The sequence below is a fragment of the Penicillium verrucosum genome, assembly GCF_028828655.1.
Source record: "Penicillium verrucosum strain IBT 35672 chromosome Unknown utg000001l_segment0_segment0, whole genome shotgun sequence".
Taxonomy (NCBI): domain Eukaryota; kingdom Fungi; phylum Ascomycota; class Eurotiomycetes; order Eurotiales; family Aspergillaceae; genus Penicillium; species Penicillium verrucosum.
The window spans coordinates 11755686-11767508 of record NW_026643210.1 but is presented as its reverse complement, the minus strand read 5'-3'; the positions used below and the strand labels follow the sequence as shown (position 1 = coordinate 11767508).

Genomic DNA, 11823 nt, shown 5'->3' with positions numbered 1-11823 from the left:
CAATCTTCGTAGTTATTATAACTAGACCGCATCGTATTTCTTCTTTCTTACCGAGATGTGGCTCTATACTTCGATCTATCCACTACCAACCCGCCCTCGAATTACATATGTAGGCCTATGTAGGTTGTTGCACTATAGATTCTGTTATAATATAATGAATGTACTTGTTGATATTCTCTAGTCTCCTAGCTCTTCCCTGATCATCTAGGACATGAAGTAGTTCACTCGATCGGCAAACTATTGGGCTTCTCCCGTCTCATCTCTCTTAGTTCTTTCTTAGAATTCTATAAAAGCCCGTCCCATTGATCATTATTCGACCTCCATCGACCTCCATCTCGATTCCGTAACCAAAAATATCAAAGTGAACCCATACCTCATAAAAGAGAAACTACACACCACCACCGCAAACCGCCATGTCCTCTACTCGATTATCCCACATTCCACAACAGGTACATACAACAAAACCCAAGCCTATCCCTCTACCTCTCTACCAACAAACCTAATACTTACTTACCACAACAGGTCCTTAACCTCTGCAACGATCTACAAGAACTAGTCTTCATCAAGGTTGCAATTGGAATCCACGACCGAACTATGCTGACAATTAACAACACGACCACAACACCGGCACAGTTAAATCTCCACCGTGGATCCTGGCTGCACGCCAAGTCGAAAGTGGCATCCTTGCACCGGAGCATCGTGGCGGATTTCAATCGCCTGCCGCGTCATATGAAACGCACATTCGTGAGGATGAACCAGTCGACTCTGTGCGAGCATGGCTTTCGACCTTCTGATGATTGCTTGGAGATTACTCGTCCTGGTAGTAGAAGGGTTGTTTTTGTGCTTTGAATTTGAAATGGGAGGTTGGGTACGTAGTCGTATGTCGTTAGATATTTGATATGGAGGGAATTGGCTTTGTGGATTGTTGCTTGGCTTGTTCTGCTACAGACCTCGGCGGGTTGTGGTTTGACTCCATCTTTCTGAGGAGGGAAGTGATGGGTGTCTCCTTATCCATGTCTCCTTGATTCTTGTTGCGACTCTCGAATGCTTGTACCGCTAATGGAAGGCTCGAAGATTCATATGAATACCAAATCGATTCTCAAATTAAGATTTCACTAACAAATCGCAGCGATTTTTGTAATGATTGTAAAGATTATTTTGGCTCACCATATCACCTAGGAATGGGGGGAGTGGATCAGGATCCTGTACAAGTTATCTATGCGAGAAGTGCAATATAGCTGGCAAGGAAACTGACCGGTAGATCGATGGTTGATAGCCATGTTTCTGCTGTAGTGAGGTTAACCGACATTCAATGCTGTCAAGATCCTCGAGCAGGAATAGGCTGATTGAACCGAGAAGATAATTCACTAGGTAAGACTAACATCTTCTTCTAACATAGCAGACACACGAAGGGGAAATGGATAAAACTCCCAATTGATGTCACACCGAAGCAACACAAGTTCCACCAGGAAGGATATAAACCACAGCGGCGATGATCAAATCTCGCAATGATGAGTTTACAAGAGTAACATAACAGCATTTCAGTCGTAAGCGGGGTGACTCTCGAATAACGACGACTTAATCTATAATCCAAGATTCCATACATGCAGACACGATATAGCAGCCGATTCCCGAACAAGAGCACAGCAACACTATCAACAAGCATGCTTGCGAGTCCACTCCCGCGCAACCTCCTCGTAGCGCACCCGGTCGTTTTTATACTGCTCTGCGATCCGTCCTTCAACGGCGTCGTCGGGCATCGGCTCAGATAGTAGCTGTCGGGCGAACTCAAGGACTGCGGCGATCTTCGAACTGGGTTTCCATTCGTCGGCTCGCAGCATCCCTAGACACATGCTTCCTTTTTCGTCGTTTGTTACGTTCGGGTGGTAGATTTTCGTTGCGAAGGAGACTGTCGGTGGCTTGAAGGGGTATTCCGTGGGTAGGGAGAGCTTGACTAGGAACTTGCCATTCTATATTGTTTTACCAAGGGGTTAAAAAGGATGTTTCTTGGACTTGAACTGTGACGTTCGAGCGTGGGGACTCCTGTTGGGGATCTTGGTGGGAGACGATGAAGGTAACGGGGTGTTATATGTGTTATCCTTTTGACATACGTGATATGGTGAGCCTTCAGGTCCCTCCATAGTGATCTTCCACTCGTACACGTTCGACTCATCGGCTAGTTCAACCGTGATCCCTTCCGGAGGGGATTCGGTGAGCTCAGTCAGCTCCTATAGTTAAAATAGATAGTCAGTACACAGACAGATAATAAGGTTCATGTGAAATTATAGGCACTTACCTTGGATATACGCTTGATGCTGCCCATTGTGGTGGTCAGTTGTGGATTTGGCGGGGCGATAAGAAGAGCGGGGGGGTTGAGGAAGGATGCAGGCAGGCGCGTAAGTGCAAGACGCGGTCTTGAAGAGATCGAAGCAACGAATGAATAGAGATTTATTGAGCAATATGGAAAAGACGTTAAGTGCGAAAAATGCCAGAAGAACAAAGGGGGCTGTTTCGGCGAAGCTAGAAGCTCCGAGTGGGGTGCGCGGCAAAAGACGTCAGTGGAGAAGTTTGATATGTCCGCCGGTCTATCGATGTACATCATGACAATGAACACTATCATTGGTTATTTCAGTATATGTATGTATACGTATCCATTGATGCTCCTTACGGTAATATTTAATGCATTTGGTCCTTTTCCTTCCATTACCCAATGTATATTTTGCCAATTACTCTCTCTGAATCATCACCATCAGTCCCATAAGTCCAAGCATCACTGTCTTGAGCCAGGGGTGCTCGCTGAGCATGATAGTAACGTATCCAACCATGGGGATGTAGCCACGAACACTGCCAACAATATCCTCCGCCCGGTCGAGATAATCCTGGTCTAACCTTGTCAGTAACCTTCGGAAGTGGCCTCACTTCAACTTTTTCGTATCGCTTACCTTGAGCGTACAGCTCGGTATCGTCCCCCGAATTGTTGTCACCCTAGCAAGCTGTTAGAAATTGCCTAGGCCAGTCAAGTTGTTAGGCCACCTACCTTGGTGAGGAGCATATTCGTGTTAGGCGTTGTGTCCCTTGAACTTCGTTAGCACAAAATCAGTCACAAGCAAAATTGCCGGGTAATAGGCGAGGACATACACTGTGATTTCTTTCACCTTCTTTGCGCTCATACGTCCTTCTACCTCGGGGAAGGTGCGAACAACCCTGTGGACAATCGGGATAGACTTTCCCCGAACATTATAAACGAGAACTTCTCCGATCTCCGCCCTCGTGTCTCGGTTCCAGAGAAAGAGCAGGTCACCACGTTGAAATGCGGGCTCCATTGATCCTGTGGAGAGGGGATGTGAGCTGTGTTCAGACCGCCGTGAAGGAGCTTTGTTTACCGGATAGGACCACAACTATTGGAGAGCTTGATGCGGACACGACCGAGAGGCCTTTCCATAGCATAAAAGCCGTGGAAAGAACCAGCGCAAAATTCAGCACTTGTGCAATTGATTGCCGAGCATTTGTGATGCTGGAGGAGAGGGAGGATAGCATGGTGGGCGGTTCGCGATCAACGGATAGACGGGAGGGTTGGGGTAGGTTGCTCTAATAGTGACTGTTCTTGGTCAGGAATACTTCTGATGGGGTTTTTTTTGATCTTCGGAATGGTAGATGAAGACGATACCTATTATGTTCAGCTAACTTGGCTGGTTAAGTTGTGTTTTGATAGAGCTAGACGGTGCGGAGAGGTGGCCTCGTCGGAGATCGCCTTGGCGCAGATCCACACTGGCTTTCCGCCTTGCAGGTATAACCACCCTCCTCTCTAACTAACTAGTTATATTGTAGTTAGCACCACATTGTGAGTTCATGCATCGGTTTTCAGCTTGCTAGAAATGGAGACCTTCTCTAATTAAGTATATTAGAGGAGCTACTTGCTATACCTGGTAATATGTCCGAATACCCTTGGACTCCCTTCGGTTGCAACGAAGAGCTTATTGGATTTGGGTCTTCTACACGTGTGGGAGAACATGCGCTACCCTGTAGAGAGATGTGCTTAGATATACACTGAAAAGCTTGTTGGTAACTTCAAAGTTAATACTTTGCTGAGATGTTACAATTTCCTACCAAAAGCCCCATAGGCTATAGCTATTGGCTTGCTTAGTGTGGACACTACTATATAGTACTCTATATCCGTTTCAGTGTATATCCATGTGTATACAGCTTGACTTCCTTGCTCACTACAATATAGTGTTTCTTATGTCAGAATAAGCAAAGGCATACAAAACAATAGGCTCTAGCAGGCTATAACTACAAGGGCGGGACATGTTCCGTCTCCCCGGATGTCCCTGGACATCATTGATCAAGGCTTGTTCCTTCTTCTGAATCACGGTCATAGCTCGCTTGTTATTCATAGGTGAACGGCAATAGTTACATAACCTGACATCATAAGCAGGTCTTTGTTTTACTCTTTAATCTGTCTATTTCAAGGGTTTCAACTTTAAGGCGCGCGGAGAAATCATCATGAGGAATGTTGAAAATAGCTATCCCTGGAAATTAAGTCACTAGACTATGTCTCATGGCTAAAATTGTGGTCATTCCCCGCCCTATATAACATCCAATTAGAAATATAGTAGTGCTGTTCGGGATACTTGATTTCAAAACATGAAGCTTGACTTACTACCTACCATGCTTCAGCTAACTCAACCTATCCGCGGATGAATTTGGTAGATTATAGGCCAAATCTCCGAGGTAATTTTAAGTGGCCGACGCGTGTGTATTTATCGGACTGAGCTCCAAAAGCTCAACTGTGTAGATCACAAGGGGTGGTGCCCATTCCTCAGGGCAAGGTTTACATAAAAATGTCCGGGCATTTTCGAAGATGATATAAGCTCCAATGCCACCCCAGAGATCAGTTTCATGCAAGACCAATGTATTGCGGATAGTGGGAACTCAGTCAAACATCCTTTATAACTATTTCTATATGATTCGTTCACCGGTTGCCCAATATGCAGTCTACATCCTCAGAATTGACCTTACCGACAGGCCGCACAGGCGAGCCCGAAACTTCAGCCATTGAGCTCCTGCATGACCATTTTCTTGCGCTTACTCCAGATGGGAAATACGTGCGATGGTTGCGAGATCACCCAAGGCATCCCCGAAATTGGTCTACCATACGAAAGACCTACGATATTGCCCTTGTCTGTCTCTTGGATCTTTTTATGTGTGTCCAGACTAAATCCAACGTTGTTTGGTCAGTAGGCTAACAATACTTGCAGAACAGCATCTAGCACAGCAGGTGTGAGTGTATACAGCTACTCATGACCTACAATATTGCTGACCTAACACTCCGGTCCTTTCTAGTCTGCTGCTGCTGCGCAAGCCAAACATGAGTACAACATCAGCGAAACGCTATCTATATTCCTATTTGTCACATTGTGAGAATTGGCTGGTCTCGATCTATGTTACATGTCTGATATTGAACAGATTTCTTCTCGGTCAGGTGGCAGGTACCATCTTATTTCCACCGTGGTCGGAGACATTTGGACGAAAGAACATGTACATTGTGAGTAGTGGGCTCAGCGCCATTTGCTGTATAATCATCGGTCTTGTGCATTCAATGCCGGTTATTATAATCATGCGCATCGTTGCCGGGTTTCTCTCCGCGATCCCTTTTACCATAATCGGCGGCAGCATCGAGGACATGTTCAACTCGCATGCCCGAATTTGGACCATGTATTATTGGACAGTTGCTTCGAACGTTGGTCTAATTCTTGGACCCATCATGAGCAGCTATATTATTGCAGGTCTTGATTGGTATGTGTAAGCCTCAACTATGGTCTATGTAAATTTCTCACAATTTCCAGGCGATGGAACTTCTACATCTTCGCCATCATTATTGCTGCAATTACAGGTGGCCTTTTCTTCATTCGAGAATCCCGGCCCTCTGTGTTGCTTGCCTACGAGGTGCAACGGCTCACCGATATGACTACCATACATTCAATTCCACCACCACTCAACCACGACCATATCCTTGATCTCAACACATTTGTAAAAGAAGGCCTCTTTCGCCCAGTCCAACTCTTCTTCCAAGAGCCCATCATTTTCGTCGTCGCAATAATGATCTCCACCGCCATGTCCCTCATCTACATCTTTACGGAAGCCCTCCAACCCATCTACGAGTCAATGGGACTTGCAAAAACCGAGGCTTCACTGATGTTCATCGCCATCGGCCTGGGAACCTGTCTCAGCGCATTGACTCGGGTGCTAGACAGCTACATTCTCAACTATTTCCGCAGACAGGGACGCCCTATCAAGCCAGAATACAAGCTCATTGGACTAGGCCTTGGTGGTCCGTTCCTAGCGATTGGTCTATGGTGGTTTGCCTGGACTATTCCACCCGAGACCCAAACTCCGTGGATTGTGCCCACAATTTCCCTCGTTCTGGTGGGCTATGCGCTAACGGAAATGGATACCGTGCTGTATGGGTATGTCTCCGATGCTTATCTGAGTTACTCGGCCAGTGCCACCGCTGCTATTGCATTCGTGCGAGCGTTGTTGTCGGGTACCTTTCCACTGTTTACGAGGCAAATGTTTGATCGGTTAGGAAATAATGTTGCTATGTCTGTGCTTGCTTCTGTGGCAACTGCGTTTTGTATAGTACCGCCTGTGTTTATCTGCTATGGGGAGCGGATCCGTCGGGCGAGCAAGTTTGCTCAGTATAGTTGGAAAATTCAGGAAGAGCAGGGCAAAGAAAAAGAGGAATGGTGAGCTATGGTTTGTTTGATATGCGATTTTCAACTGAATTATATTCTACAAAGTGTATGAGATCCAAATTATACGAGGATGATATAAACAAAAGGTAAGAACACGAGTAACAATCTGAACATCAAAGAAAAAAAAAGAGATATACCCACACCAAATGCGTTCATACCCCTTGAGTGATTCTAGTAGTGGTTTCCTCGCTCCGAGTCGGACTTGCTTCCCAATACTTCTCTTTCTTGCCTCGGCTAACGATCAGTCCGTAGATATCAAATGGATCGACAAGAGTCTGGATCCAACGACGGGAATCATCATAGCCAGGGCCCTCAATTTCCGTAACACCATCTTCAGCGAGATAAATCTTGTTTGATCGCGGAAGCCAGTGCATTGGGTGAAAGACATTCAGCAAAGTGGTATTGCTGTACATGAACGCAACCTCAAAGAACCAGAAGAACCATTCCTGTTTCAATACAGGGCTGATATTCTCTAGGTCGGCGTAAGCATTCAGACTCGCTGCAGTAAAGTATTCCACGGTGCGATAGATGGTACGGATCGTTATGAAGGTACAGCTGCAGTATAGCACCAGTAGGGCATTCTTGATCTTGCGGTTCAATACGCCTCCTCGGGAGCAGTTGAAGTGGAATCGGCCGGCCAAAGTCACAAAGCCTATCATGAGAGCGATCTGCATGATAAGCGCCGCCTTTAGCATTGCCTTGCCGGTGTTTTGCGAGTTACCACTAGTGTTTGCGATTCGGGCCGCTCCATTGGCGGTAATGATCTCAATGGCCAGACCCAAGGCGACAAAGGTCGTAGCTACGCGGCCAGGGTGGATGGGGGAGTGGTACGGGATGTAGTAGAGTATACGACCCAAAATGAAGAAGTTGGCACCCTCATATACTGGTCTAGAATAATCGAAGATCGGTTGTCAGTAGCGTATCTCGGGATGGGGTGGATATTCCTTACGGTCCGACGAGGAGAAGCACGGTGCTTGCGATATAGATGGGTATATTTCCCCACTGCCCAAACGCTCCAATAGTTCGCATGATAAAACCTGCCGTGAACAGAATGGCAGACCATGGAAGAAGGCCGGTAACTTTCCAGGAATTATATTTGCTGGGATATCTGGTTAATATGAGGGTTCATGGTTGGACGGGTTCACATACAAGCATTGATATCCATGGAGGGCGCCAGATATAGCGAAGAGAATCGCAAATGCAATTGCAGCGCCTTTGTTTGGCGCATAAAACCACAAGCTTCCCTCCTCTTTGTTTTATCAGATAAACTATCGATCACGATTGAGTTAGTAGACGACTTACGATATGATGACCTTGCCTCAAGCATGGTTGTTGTAGATCCACCAAATATATATTTCTTGGTGCGAGGAATCAAGTTTATATAAAAACACTGTGTAGTTGATGTGATGGCCGGTTGGATAGTATGAGTATTTTGCTTAAATTAGTTGAGTAGACTAGCGGACTTTAGAGAGATATATATATATACAAAATCGGTGTGGTGCTCTTCGTGTAAAACTAGTTCGACGCCCTAGTATCTTATGACCTAGATAGTGTTCACTTTGGGTAATTTCGTATTTCCCTCTAACTTCCAACGCCCCATGGTCTCTCTATTTTGACTACATGGTTCCTCGATTTGCTTGGATCCACAAATAATAGTGATAGTGGATCGAGGCTAAGGTCTAACCCGACCTCGTATTTACCTGCGCCCTCTGCTGACCCGCTCCTAATACAACCTTAGGGATCTCACTGCCACAGATCCTTGACTTGTCATTCGCCAACCTTCTTAACACGCTAATCCAACCTGAGTAACTCGTTTTCGCTTCCAAGGTTGTTTTAAGTGGATGGGCCATTCCTTTCGGCATACGCACATACATACAAGTCGTGGACGGGGTGTGAAGAACTCGTGGCGAATGGTGGACAGCGCCTTTATTTCCCTTTCTTCTAATACAAGGACATAACTCGCGGGAAAGATCGAGGAACAAATAACTGATCCCCATAGAATCCACTTGGAGAAAAGATCGTGTCTTCGAGGTCGTATGATACTGAGAAGTCAGCACCAACCTATGTATGTATAATTGGTTGTAGCCCTACCTAGGTATAGAATAGTATAGATAATATAGTAAGCATTAACCTACAGATGCACACCCATTCGCTCTTTCCTCATACATCACTACTTAGTACTGGGGTAGTTATATAGTTGCACGTGATGTGATTGTTGTCAGGGTAACCGGCATCCCAAAGCGGTAAGCGCATTGTTGATCTGTGGATGTTCTGGACTTTCCAAGTTTGACCACTCGGCGTCTTCCCCCACAACTTCAAAGGTTCAACGTCGCCGTCATCGTGTTGTCTAGATATCCAAAATGCCGCCCAAACAGCCCCAAACATCGCTGTTTCAAGTTTATCTCCGGTTACGGCCCCCGATGACCCAAAAGCACAGTGAATCGGACCGTTTTTTGAATGTTGAGCCACCAGAGGCTTCGCAGGAGGAAACAGAGATCGTCCCGCCGGGATCAACACATATTACTCTTCAACCACCAAATGATACGAGAAAGCGCGCCATCGAGAGGTTTGGTTTCACAAAGGTCTTCGAGGAGGCTGCCTCGCAACTAGATGTCTTTCATGACACTGGAATGGAGCCCATCATACGCGGAGTGCTGAAGGAGAACCGAGATGGACTAGTCGCTACCCTGGGAGTCACAGGCAGCGGAAAGGTCTGGTCCCGAATACTGTAGTACGGTGATAACCAAGCTAATAGGCTGCGTATGCAGAGCCACACTATTTTAGGATCCAAGACTGAACGAGGAATGACCCAAATGGCACTTGACGTTATCTTCCGCTCCCTAGAGTCCGCAAACAAGACCGAGGATGGTAGCATTACCCCCGTAATGCTTGCTTCGCTGGCTGCCGCAGACGCTTCTGAAGCCCAATTGTTCTCCGCACAGACATTTTTGGAAGCCGTATATGGCGAGCCAACTGGGCGTACGTCGAGAGCGCAAACACCCATGAGTCCATCTCGTGCCAATACTCCTTTGATGGTACGAAGCCCCTCTATCTTGAACTCCCCCATGGATCCCCAATCCGGCGACCGCGCACCCCTGGATCGCTCCTCCCAAGGCCGATATCTCAACCCGGAAGCCCCCGTAAGGCGGATTTGTCTTCTGTGTCCAGTCCTAATGACGCAGCTCGAGCTGGCTTTGACCATGTCTCGGCTGAGCCCTGTGGATGGATCACCCCGGGATTTTCTAATCCCATCCCTTACACCCACTCCAATCTATTTGAGCCCAAATCAGCTAAATCTCGACTTTATGTCTTTAAGGAACCCACTCCTGCCTTGAACTTCCCCCGCCGTCACATACGTGAACGACCCTGCGCCCTTCCTAGACTGCCCGATATGAGCCACCTTACTGTGGACATGGATTCAAATGCCGACTATGTCGTTCTGGTGTCAATGTATGAGGTATACAATGACCGAATTTTCGATCTTCTGTCACCCTCTATCGTCTCAGGTCAAGGCACAATGTCCCGTGGGAATAATCAGAAGGATCGACGACGTCCCTTGCTCTTCAAGCCTACCGAGGGCTCACCAGATCGAAAACTGGTTGCCGGCCTACGCAAAATTGCTTGTAGTAGCTATGAGGAAGCATTGGCCATTCTGGACGTTGGATTAACCGAACGCAAGGTAACTGGTACTGGACTGAATAGCGTTAGCTCTCGAAGCCATGGCTTCTTTTCCCTGGAAGTGAAGAAGCGGACATACTCCAAGCGAACTGGTGAACACAACTGGGCTGGAAACACCCTCACTGTTGTGGATCTTGCTGGTAAGTAAGTTACGTCCTTGATGTATGGCAGCTACTAATTATCTAGGCTCCGAGCGCGCGAGAACGGCAAAGACGGCCGGTGCCACACTCGCCGAGGCTGGTAAAATCAACGAAAGCTTGATGTATCTCGGCCAATGCCTGCAGATGCAAAGCAACATACAGGATGGAATGAAGGTGTGTTTTCTACTCATCGTCGATGTACTTCTCTTGGCAGCTGCTAACCTACAAAGACTGCTCTGGTTCCTTATCGGCAGTGCAAATTGACCGAGCTTCTGTTTTCAAATTCATTCCCATCCTCTCATCAGATGTCCAGAGGCCAATATCCCCAAAAGGGTATCATGATCGTCACCGCTGACCCTGTGGGTGATTTCAACGCCACCTCCCAAATTTTGCGTTACTCCGCATTAGCCCGTGAGGTTACCGTTCCTAGAGTTCCCTCGGTCTGTGGATCTATCTTGTCTGTCGCTTCTGGTAGTCACCGCTCAGTCAGTGGCTGCACTTCGCCAAATTTTGAGTCAAATGGAGAGCCCGAGAGAGCTACTGCTGAGATCACACGCCTCACACACGATTGTCACGGCCTTGCTCTCAAGCTAGCCGAAGAAGAGATTGCACGGGCTGATGTCGAAATGAGATTGAGGGCTGCTGAAGAAAGATGCCTCATGATCGAGCAAGATGTGCGAGAAGAATGTTGGGCAGAGATGGATGAGAAAACGGAAGAAGAAAGGCGACGCTGGCAGAGGGCATGGGATGAGCAGGTTTGTAATTCCAGACCAGCTCAAAATTCGTCACACGCTAATGATTCCTAGATCGGTCGCAATGATGAGCACATCGACAAGAAGGTTGAGCTTGTATCCCGTGGATTCCAAAGTAAGTTGGCCCATGAGGAGCGAAATATAGGAACTCTTGAGCTGACCTCTATCTCCAGTCTTTGAAGATTCGGGGTCGAATGAACGAGTGGAAGAGCTCGAGCAAGAAAATGACCAGCTCCGCCGCAAACTCGCTGCTCTTGAGCGTGAGATGCACAACCAATCCCCGACAAGAAAGCATAGAACAAAGAATGCCACGCCCGCGCGGTCTAATCATCTCGGCCGCGAGAGCGATATTGAGAACGCGTTGCAACGCATGGATCAATTGAAGCTCGCGGATACCATGTTTGCTCCTCCATCGCCAGGAGCCTCGCCTATCAAGAAGACGAGGAAGATGGGAACCCGGAAATGGGACCTCGCCCCAGAGGACCAGATCTAAGCGGT

General features: G+C 47.2%; 6 protein-coding genes across 6 annotated transcripts; 3 read left to right on the top strand and 3 right to left on the bottom strand.

Moving 5' to 3' along the window:
* Positions 1-413: 413 nt before the first annotated feature.
* On the top strand, positions 414-849 carry N7516_004314 (uncharacterized protein; the record flags this gene model as incomplete). The annotated part of the gene is made up of 2 exons (XM_057217034.1): positions 414-449; positions 523-849. The coding sequence occupies 2 exons, from the start codon at positions 414-416 to the stop codon at positions 847-849; spliced, it is 363 nt and encodes a 120-aa protein (XP_057078917.1).
* Positions 850-1655: 806 nt separating this feature from the next.
* Positions 1656-2323, bottom strand: N7516_004313 (putative ubiquitin conjugating enzyme (UbcB); the record flags this gene model as incomplete). The annotated part of the gene is made up of 3 exons (XM_057217033.1): positions 1656-1970; positions 2112-2228; positions 2297-2323. 3 exons carry the CDS (start codon positions 2321-2323, stop codon positions 1656-1658), a joined length of 459 nt encoding a protein of 152 aa, XP_057078916.1.
* A 403-nt stretch (positions 2324-2726) lies between these two features.
* On the bottom strand, positions 2727-3537 carry sec11 (signal peptidase complex catalytic subunit SEC11; the record flags this gene model as incomplete). Its single annotated transcript, XM_057217032.1, has 5 exons — positions 2727-2884; positions 2943-2985; positions 3038-3074; positions 3139-3328; positions 3384-3537. The coding sequence occupies 5 exons, from the start codon at positions 3535-3537 to the stop codon at positions 2727-2729; spliced, it is 582 nt and encodes a 193-aa protein (XP_057078915.1).
* Positions 3538-4988: 1451 nt separating this feature from the next.
* N7516_004311 (uncharacterized protein) lies at positions 4989-6750 on the top strand (the record flags this gene model as incomplete). The annotated part of the gene is made up of 5 exons (XM_057217031.1): positions 4989-5203; positions 5259-5280; positions 5344-5417; positions 5467-5796; positions 5847-6750. The coding sequence occupies 5 exons, from the start codon at positions 4989-4991 to the stop codon at positions 6748-6750; spliced, it is 1545 nt and encodes a 514-aa protein (XP_057078914.1).
* A 157-nt stretch (positions 6751-6907) lies between these two features.
* On the bottom strand, positions 6908-9140 carry N7516_004310 (putative RTA1 domain protein; the record flags this gene model as incomplete). The annotated part of the gene is made up of 5 exons (XM_057217030.1): positions 6908-7643; positions 7705-7854; positions 7905-8004; positions 8058-8145; positions 9033-9140. 5 exons carry the CDS (start codon positions 9138-9140, stop codon positions 6908-6910), a joined length of 1182 nt encoding a protein of 393 aa, XP_057078913.1.
* On the top strand, positions 9116-11818 carry N7516_004309 (uncharacterized protein; the record flags this gene model as incomplete). The annotated part of the gene is made up of 7 exons (XM_057217029.1): positions 9116-9466; positions 9524-9895; positions 10072-10573; positions 10620-10747; positions 10804-11328; positions 11380-11440; positions 11499-11818. The coding sequence occupies 7 exons, from the start codon at positions 9116-9118 to the stop codon at positions 11816-11818; spliced, it is 2259 nt and encodes a 752-aa protein (XP_057078912.1).
* Between the last annotated feature and the right edge of the window lie 5 nt (positions 11819-11823).